Source organism: Urocampus carinirostris, chromosome 11 (assembly GCF_059441175.1).
Source record: "Urocampus carinirostris isolate Australia breed hairy pipefish chromosome 11, RoL_Ucar_1.0, whole genome shotgun sequence".
NCBI lineage: Eukaryota > Metazoa > Chordata > Actinopteri > Syngnathiformes > Syngnathidae > Urocampus > Urocampus carinirostris.
In genome coordinates this window covers 26,477,217-26,501,304 of record NC_142359.1, presented here as the reverse complement: position 1 = coordinate 26,501,304, position 24,088 = coordinate 26,477,217, and the positions used below count along the sequence as shown (strand labels likewise).

The window sequence follows — 24,088 nt, the reverse complement described above, 5'->3', positions numbered from 1 at the left end:
GACCAGTGAGGAGAATGGCAGCACCAGGGTGACAAGTTCAGTCGCATTGTGCTTGGCCTTCCTTAAACGCCAACACGTCGGCGGCATAAAAGAGCTTGGATCCCGTCGGGGGCAACTCCAGGAGTTCATTGTCCTGATACTTTGGCGATATTGGCACGGGTTGGGAGTAAACATCCTCGTTAATTCCCACATTCCCATTAATGCCTCACCATTTATTTCTGCTTTTCACTGGAACACGCATTTAAAAATTTAAACAAGCTAGCCCAAATGCGTGTGTTTGTGTAAGGCTCACTTGGTCATCCTCCTCTTCATCCCCCAAATCCAGGACGCCAGGGTCCAGTTCTTTCCAGTCGGCCTGCCCGTTGCTCCGTGCCATGTCAGCGCCGTGGGCTCTGGGCTGTGTGGTGCTGTCAAGCGAGCGCTGCAGCTGGGCCTTAGACCAAAAAACATACCGGCAGCAATGAAAACTTGACTAGTGTAAGGACTAAAATGTTACAAAGGAACGCAATAACCATACTTCCCACACTATAAGGCTTACCAGACTATGAGGCGCATACATTTGAGACTACAGTAAGAGCTACCGTGTTTATTTATGTAAGACAGTTGGGCTCTTTATACACTTATGGCATATAAAAGTGCAACTATTGATCAATTGTTGTACAGTCTATTTCCGATTAAAATCGCAAAACAGTGTTTGCAACAGAATTTGGACCTAGATCGTGGCGTAAGGGCGCTGACACTTTATTACAGGACAACCAGTGGTACAGATTACAGACAAAAAGGCATTAGAACTTCACATTATCACACTATTTTTACGGGGACAGAAACACTGATTAGCATAGTGCATTCTGATAGGTAAACAGTTTCTCCACTCCCTTAAATGTATATCAATAACCTCTTGGTTTATTATGTGTACATATGTAAGCTTTTTTTGAAACAGTTTTCGGTTTTTGTCTTTCGCAACATCATTGACGTGCAGGAATGGAAAGACTGTTTAACCTGTCAAAATGCACCATGTAAATCACTGTTTCTGGCATTGAAAGTAAAAATAGTGTGATACGGATTTATAATCTAATGCCTTTTCGTATGGCATCTGTACCAATAGAGGTCTACTAGCACTCTAACGCCATAAATCCCGTTACATACAATGTATTCTGATTTGGGCCAATGATGATTATCGATAGATCATTGCTCAAATACGAAAGTATACTGTAAAACCTCATGTAGTAACGCACACCTAAAAATAATGAATGTGATTCCAATCTTATCCACCGTATTTCTGTGGCATAAAATGCGCACATAATTATAATTATCTTAAAATTTCTGGAGATTTTGGGGTTTTTAGGTGCACCTTAAAAGTCTTTAAAATACGGTAAGTTTCTGTAACGTGTTAATGATACCCTTTGTAACTACATGTTTCGTTACTACCTGGTGCGTTACTGCGTTATTCCATTACACATTAAATGCAGATCATTAACGACAGTCTCCTCTGACTGCTGAATACTCCCTCACATGCACTTTCACATATAACCCTCAACATTCTCTGAAGGGTGGACACATTTATATTTCTTTACAAAGTACATCTGAATACAGTTATCGTGGCGCCTACTCAGGCAAGGAGTATGAGGATGCCGGGTTTCTCCTCATGGAGGTATTTTCCACACCGTATATACTCGTATCTATCACATTTACAACTATAAAATAAAATACCGAAATCGGGTTATATGCGTCAATTTGGTTGTTGGTCCCCAGCAGTGTTGCAAAGGAACGAGATACAAAGGAAAGCAATTACTTTTCTCCCCAACGAGTATTGAAACGCATCATTAATGAAATTTTGTAACTACTGTCACTACTATGTGGTGCATTACTGCCTTGTGTCACAACTTATTAAATGAAGATTATGAACTACAGCGATTTCTCCTGCACCTCATCCACCCCACGATCTGCGAGCAGAAACAAGGGTGGGGATGTTTATATATACATAGAAAGTACAACTTAATACAGTATACAGATGGGACCGCTGTCTCAAACAGTAACGCCCAACACTGAACGTGACGCAGCGGCCAAACGAATGCGGCGGGTCAGAAACCGGAAACCCCCCGGTGCTCTTGTTGAGGCGGATGACTCAGGCGGCCGTTCCATTTTTCTGGACGGTGGTGCGCCGACCCAGCGGGCGCACTCCACCACGCGCGCACGCATGTGTGTGTTCAGTAACTAAATACAGGTAATCAATCTTCTTCCACATCACAGACCCAAAAATCTGTTTCCCATTAGCGTGCGCGCGTGTGCGTTCTGACTACCGAACACTCAGAAGTCGGAGCTGCTGCTTTTTCGGGAATACATAGAAAGATGAGGACATGGAAAGCCTGAAATGAAGACGTTCCGGCAAAGACATGAGTGAATGAACGATAAATTGAAGCACACTGAACGTTTTAAGAAACAACGACCCCCACCCTGTGTTTTCTGTACGGTAAACTCTTGTTTTTTGGAGGGTTACATATAAAAAAGAACCCATTATAAGTACAATCAGCGAAGTAGAAACTTTTTTTAACAATTATTATAAAATTAAACACTCAAAAAACAAAGTGATTCATGTGTGTCTGACAGCCCTTTTCAATAAGCCACTTCATCCAGACTCCACTCTTCAGCGTTTTATTCTTCTGAAGTCCCCAGTGCAGGTGTGTTTTTTCGAGGAAAAATGAGAATTTGTACGTGCATGATGTAAATTCAGCAAGTAGTTTTCCGTACGTGTACACATTAAATGGCAACGTTATTGACACACAGGTAGAGAGAGGCAGAATGATTGTTTAACCAATCCAAATTCAGAACACAATGGTGTATGCAAATCTGTGAAGTAGCAAAACCGTGAAAAGTAAATCGCGTTCTAGCGAGGGACCACTGTATTTGTTTATTTTCGCACTCCAGCACATCTGGACTGATGCGAAGCACCGGAAAGATTAAATTTCCGAACGTGATCATCTGATAGCGTATCTCTACCGTCTTATCCTGCTGTGTCGCGGTTACTTGGGTGGAATTGGGACAATCTTTCAGCATAACCGCTGAATCCGCTCGTGGTGCAGAGGATTCTACTAGGAGGGGCTGGAGGTGATTTGAGTGTTTGGAACAAAAACGCTCTTGTATGGAAGACCGATCCTGCCATTTGTAAAATAAATACCGTAAAATTTGGACTATAGAGCTTACCTAATTATAAGCTGCACCCAAAATATTTTAAAGGATATTGAAACATGAGACATTTAAAAAGAAAGATGGTACACAAAGAGTTTAGAAAATATACGGTACCTTAAACCTTTTACGTTTTGCCGGCAGGACGCCAGACTTTTAAAAAACAAATACGAGTCCGTACGATGTCAGCAGTCACTGAAATAAGTCATGCCACATATCATTGGAAAACTCTTGGGATTCAAGATATAATGACCATTTCAAAATATACTCATCAGAAAAATATCACGATCAGTCTAAGCCCGAAAGAAACCCGAAAACTGTAATGTTAATACGTCCCCTGCCTTTTTTGAATTTCCACGAGAATTGTTTGGTTACATTAAGGACAATCAATAGAATCCAACCATGTAAAATATTTACTCCAAAACGCACAATAATTCAGACAGTTTATAGAAATCCACTTAAAAGATTTCTGCTTCATTGGACGTCGTTTCTTGTAATCCATTCGTTCCGTCACATTATTTCCGGTTACAAATGAACAGACTCGTAAAATTATTCCCAAAATGGTATTTAGCCTACCCCTTTAGATTGACACCTTTTCCATGATTAGGGTCTTTTCAGACTAATTTTATTCATGCAAAGCGCCAAGTTACATTAAACTTGCGTCTTCCTTAAAACATATATTCCACTGTACATTATTAAAACTCTGTCTACTGTCTTTCTTTGTAAATATCTTTTTCCTTTAAAAATCTACTGGGTGCGAATTTTATGGTACAAATATATGTATGTAAAAAACGAAACCCTAAAAAAAATTACGCAATACCTGAATATATGACATAATGTAATTTATTCATTTATGTAATGCATTTTGTCACAAAATGTTATTCAAATGAGGAGGTGGGTCAAACTGGTTGAGCTATTCACCGATTGGTTGATCGGCGAGCATACCGATCAAATGCAATGCCTTTTCTACCTCTTGTCACTGATCAACCAATAGGTGAGAAGCTCAGGCAACTGGACCGCTTCCTCATTTGAATAACATTTTGTTGTGACAAAATATACCACTAAATAATTATCGAAATAAATAATTGACAAAATAACTGACCAAATGCATAAATAAATATGACATGAATGCAATTTATTCATTTGGGTACTACATTTTATATGTGTTCATTTATTTATATGGCATTTAAATGTGCCATTTGCACAGTTTTTGGACTTTGTCGTAGGAGTGCGGCATCGAATATAGAGGATCTTTGATAACTGATGAGAGCGGCCTTAATGAAAGATTGTCAAGCCTTTGCTGCCAATCAAGCTTTTTTGTGTCTTTGTCAAGTCAATCATATATATTTGTAAAGCCCTTTACCACAAAAAGTCTCAAAGAGCTGCACAGACTACCGACACAACATCCCCTGATCCGAAACCTTCCTTTGTTATTTTTTCACATGTTTATATCCACATATGACAGGATTGGTCCTCTTTATCTTGGATGTTTTCGGAAACATGCAGATGAGAATCCATCTATTAAGGGTTGGCCCGCTTCTCCTTTAAGAATCGTCTGTCTCTCGTATTCCTTGCCTGTTCCCTTTGCCCCCACCTACTCCTCATCCTGCACTTTTCACCCAACAACATTCCCCAAATAAACAAGAGGCCTCACTTAGAGCTTCCTCGGCCTTGGAAAACACAAAAACAATGAGCTAAGTGCTGAAAAGCAGGATTTCTGTGCGCGCATGTGTACGTGTGTGCGGTTGCGCAAGACAGCATTGTTCCATATGAAAAATATGGGAGGACGCTTGATAAATGGCGTGTGTGCGTGCTCCCTTTTCAACACAGGCAGAGGAAATCCAGTGTCAGATGACCGTCATCTTGTCTCGACACATACCTGCCTGATAGCCGTCTCTCCAATCTTGTCCGAGTGTTTTCGGATGCTCTCCAGGAAGTCTTTGAGCTGGGTCATGGCCGTGTCACGGATCTGCGTCCGCAATTTGGGCAGGTTTTCCGCCATGATGCCACAGAAGCGGTACTGGCCCGCTTTAGGAAGACACGTCTGCTCCAGCTGTTCCGAGGTGCGCAGCGCCGGATAGTATCTAAAACGCATAGAGCTTTTTAAAAACACTCAAACATGGTGGAAAATTAGCGCAATAACAGAATGCGAGCACACACACACACACATATATATTTGTGCATGTGTCAACATTGGCTGACCTTACACTGCTCTGCGTTTAAAAAAAAAAAAGCACACAAAAAAGCTTTCATTTACCAGCAAGGAAACTTATTACTTCAGGTCACGGCCAGGCCATTTGAAAGAAATTCCCAAGTGCTCTATCGCCATCTTGTGGATGTCTGGCCAACTACCTCACAGGCACACCCAAATACAAAATAATGATAGCACTTATCAATTGCCTGATTTTTAACATTTGAAATTTGAAAATTGTGAATTTGTTGAAAAACATAGAAGAGTCACGCAACATAACTGTCTCTGTTGCGTTTAAAGTGGATTAAAAGTTTTTTTAAACAGACAAACTCAGATTTGATACCGCAGCGGAGTCAACAGAACAGTGCCTAGCAACAACTGCGCCCAGACCAAAAGCCGGCCGCACGTAAAAAATATGAAGTTGCCTGATTTTAGAAAAAATCTTGCCTATTATTTTGCTTTTACCGTAAATAACGTACACTTTTTTACTGAGTTATGGTAGTATATTACCATAATTAAGCAATGACTGAAAAATATCACTGACCACATTTGCACATCATTAGATGCAACGGGAATCAAACCAGGATCGCAGCAGTGGGATCGCCGGATCTTAACCCCGAGACAACTGGGAATGAAGGCGACACCGATTTTATCTGGTCATAACACTATTTTTAGGCACGGTGCCATGTTGTTGAATGCATGAGGCCATGATTAAAATAATTTATTGACAGCATACACTACAAACACAAAACCTAAATAAAACAATTGTGTAACCATAACATTTGTTGTAAGGTTTATTTTGGTTGTGCGTTCATACGGTGGGAATAAATGATTCTAATCATGGTCTCAAATATTCAACAATGGGGTATCGTAAGTAAAAGTAGTGCTATGACGAGAAAAAAATCGAATGCATTTTCTAATTCCATCGACTGATTAGACAGTGGATAAGGCTTATTCATTTTATCATCTTTGTAGCTGTTATTATTACAAATGTTATCAATGGGCCAGGCCACGAGAATCTATCTACCATGGTCATATCCCTCGAGAGGGGTGACCGACAGCAACACAAACACATACATAAAAACAAAGAAAATAAAAAAATAAAAATAAAAAGGAAATTTAAAAAAGGGGGTAAAAGTACTAAAAAACACACAAAAAGTTGTTTTGACAAAGGCCAACCCAAATGCCCAAACACCCAAATAAGTTAGGCACCTCGGCACCCAAGTTGGTCATGCTTTCGTCCCTCCAGATGAAACGGGACACAAGAAAGCGGCCATGTCACTCGGGTCAGGGTGACACAACACACTCTTCTGTTCAACAGCAGGGCCCGACAGCTTTCACTGGTTTACCACTGCCGCATCATACAGGTGCCCTGCCCATCCTTTAGAACATGTCTAAACATTCCTTTATCTTTTTACAACACCTCTCCACTCATTCCTATCACCAACAAGAGCTTTAGCTTCCACTATATTTAGACCTCTTTCCTGCAGTGCACTCATGACACTATCCATCCACGTCAATCGCTGCCTTCCTCTTGGTCTCCTTGCATTTACTTCTGCTCTGAAGATCCTCTTCAACATTTGCTCTTCATCCCTCCTCTCCATGTGTCCAAACCAACTCCTCAAACACTTCATCTCAAAAACATTTAACTCCTTTCTCAAATCTGCATTCAGGCTCCAAGCCTTTGCACTATACATTACAGTCAGGACAATGACACTCTCATACAGTCTCCTCTTAACATCCATACTTACACTTTGGTTGCTCATCACTCTCATCAGAGAGCCCCAAACCTTGCTTTCTTGATTTACTCAGTGCAATACATTGCACTCCATTCAACCAACTGCAGCCACATCACAACCCAAGTACCAAAAGCTTTTAACTTCTTCCAGCACCTGTCCATGCAACCTTATTGCTAACGCCATGCCCACTCCATCACCTGAACACTTCATCACCTTATTCTTCCCAACATTCACACATAACCTACGCCTATCACACACTATTCCAAACTCCATTACCAATCTTATCAATGTTTCCTTAGAATCAGCCACAAGCGCTGTGTCATATGCAAACAACAACTGACTTAGCTGCCGCACCGTTCCAGTGTTATGCATCATCTCTCCACCTCTGCCAAATGCTCTTGCATTTACCTCTCTCACCAAACCATCCATGTACACATTAAACAGCCATGGTGACATCACACACCCCAGTCTCGCACCAGTCAACACAGGGAACCACTCACTTGTCTCACACCTTACTCTTACACATGCTCTGCTGTTCACATAAAAACTCTCAAATACTTCAAACAACTTTCCACCAACTCCATACATTATCATCACCTGCCACAACGCCTCTATCAACCCTCTCATAAGCCTTTTCCCAAGTCCATGAAAGCCAAATAAAAATCCTTACCTTTTGCTAAATATTTCTCACACACCTGTCGTACTGCAAACACGTGATCCACACATCCTCTTCCTTTCCTGAAACCACTCTGCTCCTCCATCACCACGAGAATATTTTTAGATATTGAACCAGTCCGTGGTACACAAAAGGTTGGGAACCACTGTTATAAAAGGACTCTCTCACCCCAGCAACTACCTCTTTGGTCTAATGCCCTCTGGCAGACGCTGGGTTGTATGTTTGACATATGTTTGCAATAGAGCATTAGTTGAGCAAACAGCGCCCAGGGGTCCATATATGGAATTTCAAACATTTTAATATGGCCCGCCAAACAAAAATTGGTAAAAATATAATGACTAATTTTATATATATATATATATATATATATATATATATATATATATAAAAAAAATAGTTAAGTACGACAAAAACAAATTGCTGTTGTTATCTTGGTGCCTCTCTTCTCCCCAGTTTCTTTGTGTGTCTCCCCTCCACATACATTTTTCAAGGCCAATAGCCAAGTTTGGTACTTTCAATATTTTTATCATGTATTTTTTTGTTTATTTCTTTTTAAAAAAATCTATGTGATAGCTCAATTTTATTCTGAGGTTTTCAATGCATAATATCGAATTTAGTGCCTAAAAACTGGGACCTAATCAGTGTTCTCGTTTGCCCGCGTCCCTGCGTCCTAGACGAAATCATTTTTGCTGGGGACGCATAGTCTCAAATCAACGTGCGTCCCCGGGATGCAACTTTTTTGACACAAAATTGTGATTATTACCCGATTACATTTCTTTTTAAACAAAGATTTACCGCACTCCAAACTTTTCGTCAGGCAGATCCGGCAGATGTTGTTTTGGTCTCACGGTTCGAATTTTCGTCTACATGCCAATCTCGAGTTGTGTAGAGAAAAGTCCGTCTCTTTTTAGAGAACCGGCTTTTTCGGCTCAACTCATTATAGAGAGCCGGCTCTCAAATGGCTCACTTGCTTTGATGCATTATATTACGAATGATGATGTTGTATAAAGAAGTTAAGAAAAAAAGGAAGTATAAAATGAGAAAATGGAAAAAAGACAGGTTTGTGGTTATCCCTTTAATAAGTATATTACCAACAATAATTTGATGCAGAAAATGAATTAATAATTTGATGATTAAAACTGAATGAATATATAGATTTTATTATATTATTTGTCACCGATTTAAAATTTCAACCTCGATAACACTAGATTTTGGGGACCCATAGATCTCTGTTGGGACCCATAGATTTTTGAGCATGCGAGTACCCGGGACCCATCACTTTTCAGAGGTAAAATGAACACTGCCTAATTAATGATTTTGCTCTAGCACGGAGGGTTTCAAAAACTGATTTTGGTAAATTAATATATTAAGAAATATATAGTATAACATGTACTTTTGGAAGATGCTCTTCAAGAGTTAGTATTTATTATTATTCAGCCAGTATCAACCATCAACATGATATCTACCGGAAATCATTTTGTCACGCAAAGCTATCGACGTGACTCGTCGCCTTCGATCGGCGCCGGGTTTTTGGACCCAACTGCTGTGTTGGGAGTCATTAGGTGACCAAACCCCCCAATTCCAACCCTTAATGCCGAGCGCCAAGCAGGGAGGCAATGGGTACCAATGTTGTAAGTCTTAGGTATGACTCGGCCGAGGCTTGAACCAGCGACCTCCCAGTCTCGGAGCGGGCGCCCTACCATCTAGGCTACCGAGCTGGTCTTTTTTTTTTTTTTTTTTTTTTTTTTCCTAAATTACTCTAAATGGCTGTATGTATATTCATTCAGAAATACATTTTAGAAGAACGGGTTAACTTTTTTCTAATGCATTGCCAAGGTATTAAATCAAGACAGTAGTTACAAAAAAATAAAATAATAATTGTTATTTGTCAAGGCCTAGCCCCTCAACCAAAAATCTAATCCCATGTGATTCAAAAAGTTTGGCCACCCATGCACTTGAGGCTTGGCCGTCATACCTTTTGTTGTCCATTTGCTCCAGAAGACGCCCGTACATCTCCAAGACTGGCACACAAAAACACTGTGTGTTAAACCTTGATGGATAATGGTTTTTTTTGGGTGTGCGTCACCTGGCAAGCAGTGAGTCAGTTTGTCGACGGTGGTCGCGATGTTTCTCTGCTGGACTCGACATTGTCTCAGCTCCTCCATGGAGTTCATGAGCTGCGCACGAGTAAAACGGGTGAGGACGACTTCTGCGGTTGATGAAGACGGTTATGCGACTTGCCTCTTTGCCGTCACCCTGAATGGACCTGTTGGTTTCGGTCACCTGACTCTGTAGAAGGCAGAAAAAGAATCAGCAGGTTTGAAGAAGGCCAAATACATCCTCGTTTTTTACGCCCGTCTTGCTTGGATGTTACCTTCAGTTTCTGCGCCTCGCCGCGCACCTTCAGCAACTCAGTAATGGAGTCGACGAAACCCTGGAAGTGGTGGTTGCACATCTTCTCAATTTCCCGGTCATGGTTCCTGATCCGGGCGTCCAGCTTAGCCATAAAGAGGCTGTGTTCCTGGCCATCGTATACTGACCTGGACCACAATAGACAAAATCCCAATATGTTTTCCTCCAGGTATTTGTTTTTTTAATCTATGCTCAGTGCATCTGGGCTGAACCGACAACTCATCTCCGCATGTGGAGTTTACATGTTCTGTAGTTTGCAATTATTTGGTGACCTCCCCCCCAATGCCTGTTTGCGTTTGCTGAACATTGTGTTGAGCCCCACGCACACCTGCCATCAGGTGGGCTGGGAACTTTTTGGAGAAAAACGATGCGGCGCCAAAGGCGTCAAGTATTAAACATCTTGCTGTAATTATTTTCTTCACCAAATTCCTCTTGTGTGTGGGGGACCGGGGAAACGGCCTAGCTGCTTTTTTCCACAACGCATACACTTTAAATACAAAACACTGCAGTCAAATTGGAAAACATTTTAGAAGCCCATCAGGATAAATGAGTTGACATTTTTGCTTAATTCAACATTTACAAAGCAATTTCAATTTTTTTCACTCACCAATAAGGTCCATCCATCCATCCATTATCTGCACCGCTTATCCTCAGTAGGGTCACGGAGGTGGTGGAGCCCATCCCAGCCATCTTTGGTCAGAGGGCAGGGGAAACCCTGAACTGGTTGCCAGCTAATCGCAGGCCATACAGAGACAGACAACTCACTCGCTCATTCACACTTAGGGACAATTTGCACCGGCCATTTAACCTGACATGCATGTTCTTTGGAACGTGGGAGGAAACCGGAGTGCCCGGTCGAAACCCACGCAGGCACGAGGAGAACATGCAAACTCCACATGGGGAGCTGGACTTGAATCCTGAACCTCCGCACGTGGGGCTGCGCTCTAACCCTCCTGCGGCCATGCCGCCCCCCAATCAGGTCCACATTTATACATCTGATACAAACAACAGGGAAAGTTATCAAACACATTACACTTCCTTTCAGTATCTTCAAAATTATAGTCTAGTGGCTGGAGTTCCTTTTAATCCTTAAGAACGATGACAAGCGAATGCAATTTGGTCTGTTCCTGAGGCAACCACCAATGACAACAACAGAAAAAAATGACTTCTCACCTGTGTGTAAAATCTGGCTCTGTTCTCAACAATGTTGTGCATTTAGAGCCCTGTTGTCCACAGATATAGTACTTAAGCCACATTTGACGCGATGCAGCTCTCATTCGTCTTTTCCTTCGGCGCAGTGGTAAATATGAGCTCATCTTCGTAATTGCTATCCGACTCTGTGGTAGTCGCCATCTTAAATGGTCACATGATCTGAAAACATGTGAGCTAGAAAGCTTCAGTCGAGCTAAAAGCGGTGCAGCTGAAAACAGCAATAGGTGCGCGGCAGACAGCGCCTTATGTGTTCTGCAGTCGCAAAATTCCACACGCAGTTGGCGTCAGGTGTTTGATGATAATAAAGCAATTTTGGCGCCAGTTGGATGTAGATTGGATGCATCTGATGGATGTTGGGTAAAAAAAAACGCAAGCTTAAAGCTTCTTTTTTGGGCTACAAAGGATGCATTTCTTCCTGTGTTCTTTTCCTGTGTACACCTGTATACAGTGTAAGTCCCCTACTCTTGTTGACCAGGAAGTGGCTCACTTGTTGTAGAATACAATAGAGTGAGCCATGTGTGCTTTTTTTTGTCACTCCTCTCGGATTATTCAACACATTTACCTTGATCATGAACACACCAGTTGACTGAAAAGTGTACAATGACTAGGTTGCCGAAAATCCACCGTTTCAGGCAGGCTGAAGAAAGAGCTGAATACAAACGACATTGGTGCAGTTTAATTGGCCATCTCCCAAACCCATCAGAGGAATGTTGCCACTTGTCTCATCCTGCTCTTGCAAGCTGAACACAAAGTTGTTTGGAAGATTGAGGACTTGAATCGGCTGTAAGGCTGCAGATAGGAAAACCCTTACAGAAGGTCATCAACATAGCCCAGAACATCAACGTCTGCTCCCTGCTCGACAGCCAAATTAGAATGACACAAAATCTAAACTCAATTACAAGATTTTAGATTCACCTAATGATAGTTTCAACGAGAACCTAACCTTACCGAGAGTCATCAACACATCCCAAGAAAATCTTGAGTTTCTCCCTGTCCAGTATGAAGAACATCGCCCTGGTCACCATCTCTTTGACCTGCTGCACTCTTGCAGACCTTACACTTTCCGTAAAACAAGATCCATTAGGCTCAGAGACAGCTTCTTTCTCAGGGCCATCACCATCCTAAACAAGACTGTTAAAGTATATTTAAATCTTGCCTAGGTTCAGACAAAGGTGTATTAATATTATCTTCCCATTCTTATTTGGTAAAGACTAATATAAAAGTATAAAAGTTCAGAGACCATTTCTTCCCCAGGGCCAACACTGCTATATACAGAAAACAATGTGTTCATGTTTTATTTCTTGACTCTTATTTTGGAAATATGTTGCTGATAATTTTACATACATGCTGATCTTTGGATATTAAAAAACCGAGATGTTCTCGTGCACTCTATTTTAATATGTAAAGCACAATCATTATATATATACTGATAATATTATTAAAAACAAACATTTTCTTGTTTAAAACCGGAAGTGGCAATCTTTTACCAAAACGTAAATCTAAAGCGATCATTGGTTTATTCACACACAGAAACTTCAAAATAAAGCAGTCGTAGACTAAAATACTGGTCTCAAGTAGAGATTCTTTGTTGTTGTTTGAATTTGAAACAGCATTAGATTAGATTTTTTTTGGGGGGGGGGGTAAATAAGTAGCCATTTTTAAGAGGAGAAAAGCGATGGTCTATGGCAGAGGTCGGGAATCTTTTTGACTCAAAGAGCCATAAAAGCAAAAAATATTAATTTTATTTTGGGAAAGAGCCACACCATATATTATGAGACAAATTTACAAAATTGCTAAACCCGCACCCCAGACAAAAGCTTAGTCTTCAGCACATTTATTTTTGATGATTTGATAAAAATTATGAAAAGAGAATAATGCCAGAGCCCCTGTCCCAAAATCAACAAACATACCACTTTAAACTTGTCTCTTTCTTGCAATTACTCAAGATCGGTTAAACTCCTTTTGACCCTTTTTTTCATACATATTGGTTTCAAAACCAGATGCAAGCTGTTATTGTGTAAAAACGTCACAACATTCTGCAAATAGGGAGCCTGATGAGCTCACTTTTGGCGCAGATGGCGTAGGGCGAGAGATGGGAGGGAGTGCTTGCGCTTTTTGCATGGCTCCACCCATCCCTCCCACTCACCCAATCAAAAGACTAAGTTCTCTTCCGGTGTTTTGGCGTATTTACAGTGTGTTCTGTGGATTCATCATAAGGTATCTGAACACTGAACACAGATTATATAGTGAACTTTTATATAAAGGATTCTTTAGCGTTGTACAGCCAAAACGAGTTTTTTTCCCACCTTTTTTGTGTGCCACCTTGACTGTAAATTGTAGTGAAAAACGTGTCCTATATATACTGCGAAGTAACGCCATGAGACTTAGTTCTGGATTGGCTTTGCGTGTACCTGAATAGGACGAACTACTCAAGTTTCGAATAGGATGGAGAAATTTTGCATGCAATCAAATTTGTCTTTGAGCCATAGATATTCATAGAAAGAGCCATATATGGCTCGCGAGCCATAGGTTCCCGACCCCTGGTCTATGGCATAAATGTTAGTAGGTATGATCTACTCTGATTTTGGAAATACTTGATTGTGCTGCTAATGTCATTGCACTATTGTTCTGATGCACATGAAACTCAAGCCAGTCTCCAAGCCCTATGAGGCGCTTAAGAATACACACTGCCCCTTTAAATGCCTCTGACAATACTAGTTTGTTCTAAAATTGCAGGCAATAGCGCCGCATTCCTATACAGAAGTTGACTAAATCAGATGTCAACTAGTCGCACTTAACATTTTTTAACTACTAAAAAGCGCAAAATAACACATATTAACCCTTTAATTTCCCCTGACGGCACCAATTTATTCCAAAATAGGTGAGAATAGCGACGCATTCCAATACAGTACTTGACTACATCTGAGGGAAACCAGTTGCACTTGACACCTACTCAGACAAGTAGATCAGTGGCAGATCAGGCGTCACTGAATGTTTTCTGTTCGCGGTTCGATTCCTGCATAAATTACAGCTTCGATCGGTGTGACCGGAATCGCAATCAGTTAGCATAAACAGCTAATATTAGCTTGCCGGCATCCAGGCGTGTTTGCTAGCTGTCCGATAATGGACGCATGCGTCTCGAAGTTTTGGTGGCGAAGAAAGCCGGGCCACTTACCGCAGCGTGGGCCCGATACAGTTGGTGTCAGTGCTCTCAATCTCGCGCAGAATTCGCTCATGTTCGGCAGCCGTTTCTACGGTTGCCATAGCGCCCAGTCGCTCCAGGCAGAACCAAGCTGAAGTTCAGCCGAACTGGGCAGAGCGGATTCGGAGACTGGTTCCTTGCGTCACGTCGCGCCGCTTGGGGTTGCTTTGATTTGAGAGGTCGGTACAGCACAAATGGGCGGTGCTAATGCCTTCTTACGGACAAAATAGACGGTTAGCGTCAATAATCGAAATTGTTCGAATAACTTTGATTACAGTGAAATATGAAGGCAGAGGGAACTGATACACAGACATCTTTATTGCAAACCCAACTGATTTGTGACTGTTTCTGTTTCAGAGTTAAACGATCTGTAAAACAGATGAAGTCTGCAAAATCCTGCTCGATTACGTATAATAAACAACTTAATTCACCGTGAGTGGGGAAAGATTTAAGAATGATGTTTAAATAATTGTATTGTTTATCTGGTGACTACAGTAAACTCCATCCATTATCTGCACCGCTTATCCTCAGCAGGGTCACGGTGGTGCTAGAATCCATCCCAGCTTTCCTACCCTGATATGGTTGCCAGCTAGAAACATTCAACTCACTCGCTCATTCACATTTTGGGACAATTTGAACCAGCCAATGAACCTGACATACATGTTCTTGGAATGTAGGATGAAACCGGAGTGCCCAGAGGAAACTCACACAAGCACAAGGAGAACATGCAAACTCCACACAGGAAGGCTAGTAGCTGGATTTGAACCCATGACCTCAGAACTGTGCCACAGACATGCGCTGTGCTGTCTTTACAGTAAACTCATTTCCACAAATTATCTTAGTTTTTATTCCAGTCCATCTCGCTGTTGGTAAATAGGTGTTGTGTTTTCAAGGTTTATCATCCCTTAATGAAGGGAATTGAAATCATTAATAAAGGGAGCGGTTGGCTGAGGTTAACCATACCTGTCAACCTGTACAGTTTTGCAGCACAAAGTACGTTTATAATGCATTTTAAGACGTGTACGACGTACAAGAAAATCTATACGGAAAAACGCAAATTTGTCAACTATGGGTACCATCCGGTATACATCGACGATCACAAAACGGCAAATCAATCAAGTCAAACGAGTTCGCCACGGTAGCCTCTATCTCTGTATCGTTTGATTACATTGCAAACGAAGCGAGCAGTCTGATGTATTGAAAGGAAGTCCATCCCTTTTTAGAGAACCGAAATTTTCGGCTCAACTCAAACGGCTCACTTGCTTTGATGCATTATATTACGAATTATGATGTTGTATAAAGAAGTTAAGAAAAAAAGTATAAAATGAGAAAATGAAAAAAGACAGGTTTGTGGTTATCCCTTTAATCAGTGTATTACCAACAATAATTTAATGCAGAAAATGAATTCATAATTTCAATAAGAAAATGTATTATTCTACTTGATTATATTTGCATGCATTTTTTCCTTCTACAGTACAGTGAACGTCCAAGCTACTTCATTTTTGAACTTTTTTTATAATAAACCTCATTCATGTCGAGCAACTCAGGATCTCACAACAAAATGTTATTGAACAATATATATGATATAACGAAACACATGTACAATATTACATGTTAAACAACATAAATAAACACGTTTGGAAAAAAATATGGTGTAAGATTATTTTGTATTTTGTAAGGGAAAATACGACAGTTTGCAAGGGCATGGAGCAGTGGAGTTTCGACATACTGTATATGTGTAACCGCGGTGTACGTGTCCCACCAAAGATCCACATTCACGCTGGACTGGATGATGAGGTTTTTTCTTATTACAGTTTCTGCAAATGGATGAGTCACAACATTAGCTTTTTCTGCTGGGTCTGATCTCTTTGATCTCTTTGTAGTACTCTGGTAAAACTGACAACAAAGCATATCAAAGAGCTTTCTTTTCACTTTACAGAAAATACATTTTAGAATATCACAATACATTTTTAAATCTTTACATTTTAGCAAGATACTTTTAACAAGAGATCGTATAGTGGATTTTTAACGTTTACAATGAATTTAACATGTTTTTCTTTACTCTGAATTTTAACCAACATCATCCTTTTTTTAATGTACATGAGATAATAGGAATAAAAACAATAATGAGTATAAAAATGGGTACAATTTACCTGCAAATGGATGAGTCACAACATTAGCTTTTTCTGCTGGGTCTGATCTCTTTGATCTCTACAAGGGGAATTAATATTTAGTAAAACAGAAACAAAACGAAAATAAATCAAAACAGCTTGACAATATCAATCACATTACTATGCATGGTGAGAGATTTGTCAGCTGGGGTTATAATGTTTAAAATTAACTTATTTTGTGGAGCACCAAAAGATATGTCTTACCTTTGTAGTACTCTGGTAAAACTGACAACAAACCCCGCCTCCTGGTCACATGTTAGAAGCCAAAACCAAACCCCACCCCATACCAGCAGATGGCACTGTTGGACTCAGCATTGCAGGACATTTACCAAAAACTATACACATATTTTAGCAGGAATTTCAATAAAATAAAAGTTATTATTACACCCGTTACATACACCCCCCTGAAATTCTGCTAAATATGGGAGTGCTACACTAAACAGAAAAAAAAATCACAGCCAAAACGGCAAATACTGATGAAAAAGACACGAAAACTGGTACAGTATTACAAGGAACAAACTGAAGTGCATGTCAGTTCTAAAACTCTCCCAAAAAAGGAGTGTGAAAAGAAAGGAGGCGATCAAACTCCTATCTAAGCACAGACTCAAAGATGCCTGTTACATCTCTGAAATATCAAACATTGTTCCTGTAGTTGTAAGTGCTCACATAGGCACAATTCTTGTTTCTTACTCAAGCTTTGTTACTTAAACTGAAAGTGTATCTCTACTGAACTTAAATTAGGAACTAGCAGATATTGCAGACAGAGGATTGTCACCTACCAACTGGTCATTCATCTGACAAATTAGACGACTAGGAGGCCTGATGGACTGGCGGACCCTAAGACCATAACGGTCAGGTTGAGCACACTTAACCTGAGCTTGAAGGTCTGGGACAGTCAAGTCTAAACAGTCAGTATCAGGGGAGTCTGCGTCCGGATGGTCAGGGTTCAATGGGGTCTCGTCTGGGAGACCCATACCCAAAGGGATCATGTTTTCAGAGCACTGTGATGGGCTTTCCGTATTGTCACTTGAAGTATGGTCAACATCTTGTTCGGGGATGTGCTGACTTCCTCGACTGGATGTATCAACACTGCGAGAGTCGGACTGGGCATCAGATCTGCTGTCTAGTGAGTTATCCTCTACCTCTGGATGAACTTGCTCTTCATCTGCCTGTATCACCCAGTTTACTGTACGGACATCAGTGTCTTCAACCGCGTCAGGTAAATCAGGGCATACATAACTTCCATGCATAGCAGCGTCAGACTCTGAGTGTTCAGATTCGCTGGCCAGATCATCCTCTAAGGGCAAGAAGCTAACAGAGAGCAGCAAATTCCTGTGAACTACCTTTTCTTTGCCCGTCAGACAATCCTTGACTCTATAGACATTGAGATCAGGCTTGAGTGATATAACTTCATACGGGGTCGACTCCCACTTGTCTGCAACTTTGCGTTTCCCCGGGACACCTCTGTTGGCGATCAACACCCGGTCTCCCACGACGAGGGGTGATCCTTTGGCCCTACGGTTGTACAGCTTGGCATGACGAGTCTGTTCTCTGAGAGTATTCCTCTGTACAATCTGAGCAGCTTCATGTAGATCTTTCTTCAGATGGCGTACAAAGTCAGAGTAGCTGACAACAGCATCATTGGTATTAGCATGTTGAAACATGACATCGACAGGGAGACGAGGGATCCTACCAAACACTAGGTAAAACGGTGCAAACCCTGTTGTCTCATGCTCTGTGCAGTTATAGCAGAATGTGAGCTGCTGCAGCATTTGTGGCCACTTTGCTTTGGGCTGAGGGGGAAGGGTTCTGATCATATCTCCCAATGTTCGGTTGAATCGTTCTGCGATACCATTTCCCATGGGTTGGTACGGAGTCGTATGGGATTTCTGCACCCCTGCCATCTCTAGAAGCTCTTTGATCAGTTTGCTCTCAAAATTAGCTCCCTGATCAGAGTGGATACGCCGTGGGAAACCATAGACAAGGAAGAAATCCTGCCACAGACGGCGAGCAACTTGTTTGGCGGTTTGATTCCTGCAAGGGAAGGCGTGCGCCATCTTGGAGAAATGATCAGTTACGACCAGGACATCTACAGACTTGTTCTCTTGCTCAGCAGTCCAAAAGTCTATACAGACCAACTCCATAGGCTCAGAGGTGACTATGTTCTTGAGTGGTGCACGGTTGTGTGGTTCCGGTGTTTTCCCTACTACACAACGCTGACAGGATTTGACATAATTCACAACATCACGTTCCATGCCATTCCAGAAAAATCGTTGCCTCACCAGAGACAAAGTACGGTTCTGGCCTTGGTGACCTGCTCAGTCATGTAAACCTTGAAGGACTTTCTGTTTCAATGAATCAGGCACCACAAACTGGAAGATTTTCTTGGCCATGTGAGGATCTTTCCTTATTTTGTAGAGCATGCCATTCTGTATGGTGAGTCTGCTCCAATGTTTCAGTAGTTTCATCACACTAGGCGACTCGACAGCTCTCTCACGCCTGGTAGGTCTCTTGTGTCTATGCACAAAGTACATGGTTCTGCTTATTGTGTTGTCCTGTTCTTGTAAACCAACAAGCTGACTCTGTGGGAGTGCCGTTGACTGATCTCCCTTCTGCAGAAGATTGAGGTTGGCATCTGTTCCCATCACTTGACCCACGCCACCAGTGGACTGAGCACTGAAGACAGCAGCAACTTCTTCTGATGTCACAGAACCATTGGAGCCTGATGGAATTGCCCTTTTACTGACCAGCACTCTCGTCTACAACAGCGTGACAATTGTTGGATACTCTGAACACCTCTTGCACAGTACTGTTGTTCACCCCGTTGACTTGGTCCAAGAGCGACGTATAGGGCTCGGTAACAAGGCGATGACCCACACATGACCGTACAAATGGCTCACGGCTCAGAGCGTCGGCTACGATGTTCTTTGGGCCGGGAATGTACTTCAGGTCAAAATTGTATGCAGCAAGCTTCGCTACCCACCGCTGTTCACACGCATCAAGTCTTGGTTTGGTCAAAATGTATGTCAGTGGGTTATTGTCGGTCCACATGGTAAAGTGTCTTCCTTTCAACCAATGGCTGAATTTATCACATACCGCCCATTTCAAGGCAAGAAATTCGAGCCTGTGTGCAGGGTAGTTGAGCTGGGAGCGAGAGAGCGTCTTACTTGCAAAGGCGACTGGTCTGGCTACTTTTCCACCAGGTGGCAGCTGTGAGAGGACTGCTCCAATCCCATCAAAGGATGCGTCGACAGCCAGAATAAACGGCGCATCAAAATCTGGGTGGGCCAGAGTGACACCTGTCACAAGGTCGTGCTTCAGTGTTTCAAAGGCGTTCTGGCATGCATCGGACCAATCTGCAGGCGTCAGCTTCACTTGACCTTTCTTGCGGGCTCTCTTGCGCTTATGCTTGTCACCAGATTCAGATGTGAGCCTGAACAGAGGTTTTGCCTTCGCAGAACATGCTTCAATGAAGCTTTGGAAATACATCACCATGCCTAGAAAAGATCTGATTTTACTAGGGCATGGCGTCTTGCCATCCGACTCCATTAGATCAGCGACTTGTACGTCATTTATCGCTCTCACCTTCTCGGGGTCAGTCCGAATTCCATCCTCACTGATGACATGCCCAAGAAATTTCACAGTCCGTCTGAGGAAAAAACACTTTTTGGGTGCGAGCTTGAGGTTGTGTTCCTTGAGGCGAGTAAACACCATCTGCAGGCGTTGGAGTGCAACTTCCTCTGTGGGGGCAAACACCATCAGATCGTCGAGGTAACATAATAGGCTCATGAAATTCTGATCACCAAATATCGACATCATCATCCTCATAAATGTTGCTGGGCTGTTGCAAAGTCCCTGAGGGAGCCGGTTGTACTCGTGAAGCCCGAATGGTGAGGAGAATGCCGTGTACTTTTTGTCGTCTGGGTGCAAGGGGACATTGTAGTAGCCTGACGTCAGATCCATTGTGGAGAAAAAGGCATTTCCCCCAAGTGCGGCCAAAGCATCAGCTTGATGCGGTAGTGGGTAGGCATCCTTTATGGTTCTTGCATTAAGCCTTCTGAAATCAGTACATACCCTTAGTTCTCCATTCCGCTTCCATATGAGAACAAGCGCAGATGCATAGTCGCTAGTCGACTTCTGAATAATTCCTTTCTCTTCCATCTCGTTCAGAGTTGTCCTCAGTTTTTCATACTGACTTGGTGGTATACGTCTGTAGGGTAGACGGAACGGCTTATCATCAACAAGGTGGATACGATGTACAAACTCTTTGGCCTCTCCACAGTCCATCTTATGGCGAGAAAAGATTGACTCGAATTGTTCGATGATATGAAGGAGCTTGTCTTTACACTGCAGCGAAACCTCACATGACTTCAGGTCAATGTCTTGCAGTCCCAGAGCTTCCAATGTACGCATCATGTCCTCTTCTGACCTGGGTCGGACCTCTTTGCTCTGTACACTCTGCACGTTGCACTTGACCTCCTCTGCATTGGGCAGGTCTTCCGCTGTGATACAAGGAGACACATCTGCAATTTTCCTGTTTCTCCTCAGCACCACAACTCTGTCCGTGGGATTAAAGACTTTAACAGGCACCCATCCATCTCCCCAGAGTGGAGTAACAACTCGTCCGACAAGGACTTGTCTGGGCCCAGCCTTTGATTGGGTTGGCTCAACAACCACTGTACTTCCCGCAGACGTCCCGGCCAACTCAGGTAACTTGCCCCAAATAACGTACTCGGTCCGTGGATTCAGCGTCACGCAACTCTTGATTTTTACTGTCCCTACCTTGTCTGGAATGCAATCACCTCTCCATCTCTCTGTGTTGGAAAGCATTGACAGGAATTGACTGTGGTTATCGGACAGACCGTTGTCAGGAGTGGAAACTAATCTCCAATAGCCATCAGTACTTTTCAATTGAGTCAAAATCTATTTGATGGCATTGCTGCCAAGGATCATCTGTTCTGTCTGGCCTGGCACCACCATTACTGGTATTATCATTTGGCACCCGTAAACTGTGACGTGAATGTCGTACATATCTCTGGGAGAAACTTGGTGTCCACCGCAGCCTACAATGACATAATCATCGGCCGTGTAACTCATCATATCAGGGAATTGCTGCAGGAGGGACTTAGCCGTGTCCTCACTTACTGTACAAGCCATCGACCCACTGTCCAACAGCGCTCTGAAAGTGGGGCCTTCTTGCACAAGTACAGGTGTGTAAAACAGTTCGTCAGTCTCCGCTATTCTCTGAAACCCCTGAAAGATCAGCTTCTTCGATGGAGGTATCTTGTTGCTATACATCTCATAAATTGATTTATTATCTTGCATGTCAGGCTTCACATTAGTGGTGGGAGGTATACTCAGTTGATCTGCACTGTTCTCCCCTAAGCGCAGATCAGTTAGTTTCCCTGAGGCAGCGGGACAACTTTCGTCACTGGACAATCACGTCGAGAATGCCCTGGGGCATGGCAGTGAAAGCAAAGGTTTTTGTCTCGGCAATGAGAGAGAGCACTGTGTTCGACCTCTTTGCAAATGATACATGGCTTGGCAGTGAAACCATTGATTCTGGCTCCAGGTCGCCTGGTTGGAGCTCCCCCTCTCTCTTGAAACTGGTTCGAGGTAACACGTATCAGAACTTTCTCCAACATACTAATAACGTCCGTTAGAGAGACATACTGTGAGCTCGAAGTCTGAGGTGGCTCGTGCACGAGGGTTGGACCATGGTTCACCTCAGCTTTGTGTACTGCAATTTCCGCTCTATTCGCAGGTTGTTGTAGGGAATTTGCTTTGTAGCTCTTCTCAGCGTGGTATTCATTCAGCACCTCTAGTACCTCACATGCTGACCACTTTTCGATGGTTTTTGATCTGTAAGTGAGTGCCAGTTCCTTGCATAGGCAGTTCCTAATAAACATGCGAGTAACCTCTATTTCAGGGTTGTCAAATGTTTTGCCCTGCTCACTCAAGCACTCAGAGGCAAGGTCAGCTGCTCTGTTTAGTCTCAGCCAGTAGTCATAGGGGTCTTCCTGGTCTTTGGGCAAAGTTGAATAAAAGTCAGCTAAAGGGACAGCAGAGTACTTGGTACAGCTAAAGTATTTCCTGAGAAGACTATAAATCATGTCAGGGCGGGTATAGACGTCTATATTACTGTTTCTAATGCCAAACCTAACTACATCTTTAGCTTTTCCTCTCAAATGTATAAGGATTTCCTCTGCTTGCTCTTCAAGTCTCACATTACTCCTTTTAATAAATGTCCTCATTAGATCTTCCCACTCATGTATTGTTATTGAGTCTGAGCCATCCCCAATAAATGACGGCGGTTCCTTAACCTTTCTCTGCGTAACCACCTGACTCAATCTGTTTGCTACATCTTGTGTGGCAGCAGTGTTAGGAGCTACTATATTATGTGACTGAATATTTGAGAATATGCTATCAGCCAATTTATGTCCTATCTCCTGAATAATATTTTTCATCTGATCAGCTACACCCTCAGAAATGTCACTCGTGCTCTGATTAAACATGTTTCGAATATGTAAATGAGTCAAAATCACAAAATAAATCAGTAAATATAAAATAAATCAGTAGCCTGAGTAACACGTCACTGTATAGCAATTTTAAATACTGTGAGCTGATGGCTTCATGAAACGATGTGGCAGGTAGGACAGTCCTCGGTTCGGAGAGTTTGAATGAAGTCACGGGTCACGGCACCAATGGTAGGGACATGTTAACCCGTGGTTAACATAAAAAAAATCGGTTTAATTCAACCCAAAACATTGCGCTATCGTTGCTTAAAGTACCATACAGGACTGTTTAACAAAATGAGAATATCGAGATAAAATTCTTAATTTTTTTGCAGCGCTGTTAACCCCACAGGAGCACAACAGGTCAAAGACCCAGCCGGATATCGCCCCTTCACAACAAAAGCATCAAAAGACGTGATTAGAGACAAAAATCACTTTCTTACAAGACTTTGGTGGAAAATGGGAATATTGCGTTAAAGGTTTTTATTTTCTGTAATGCAATTTAAAAAGATATAAAATATCATTCTTTTTGGATTCCTCTCAAATCAACTGAAATATTGCAAGCCATTTGATATTAGGATGTATCTAATGATGGCTTACAGCCTATTGACAGGCTTTTCGTGATATTCACATATTTTGAGATGGGATATTTACATTTTTGCTATAATCAGCGGGAATAAAAAATGAAACACTTCAGTTGATATGTAGTGTCAAGTCACCTCAAGTCATGATTATTTGTATAGCCCTTAATCACAAGGAGTCTCAAAGGGTTGCACAGACCACAGAC

At 42.1% G+C, this 24,088-nt stretch overlaps 1 protein-coding gene across 5 annotated transcripts in view; it reads right to left on the bottom strand.

Moving 5' to 3' along the window:
• The window catches only part of exoc6b (exocyst complex component 6B), a 60,613-nt gene extending 45,828 nt beyond the window's left edge, over positions 1-14,785 (bottom strand). For 3 of the 5 annotated variants that reach the window (XR_015851984.1, XM_088347043.1, XM_088347047.1), the window contains exons 1-7: positions 14,589-14,785; positions 10,164-10,329; positions 10,031-10,078; positions 9,876-9,966; positions 9,765-9,810; positions 5,063-5,267; positions 293-433 (exon numbers count right to left, since the gene is read on the bottom strand). Coding sequence is in view for 4 of the 5 variants with exons in the window: in XM_088347043.1 (XP_088203169.1) it covers positions 293-433; positions 5,063-5,267; positions 9,765-9,810; positions 9,876-9,966; positions 10,031-10,078; positions 10,164-10,329; positions 14,589-14,677 (786 nt within the window). In the remaining variant the exon portion in view is untranslated. Of the gene's footprint in view, positions 1-292; positions 434-5,062; positions 5,268-9,764; positions 9,811-9,875; positions 9,967-10,030; positions 10,079-10,163; positions 10,330-10,808; positions 12,527-14,588 lie in introns of those variants that run through there. The other 2 variants (XM_088347046.1, XM_088347044.1) reach the window with 2 other exon arrangements.
• Positions 14,786-24,088: the final 9,303 nt, after the last annotated feature.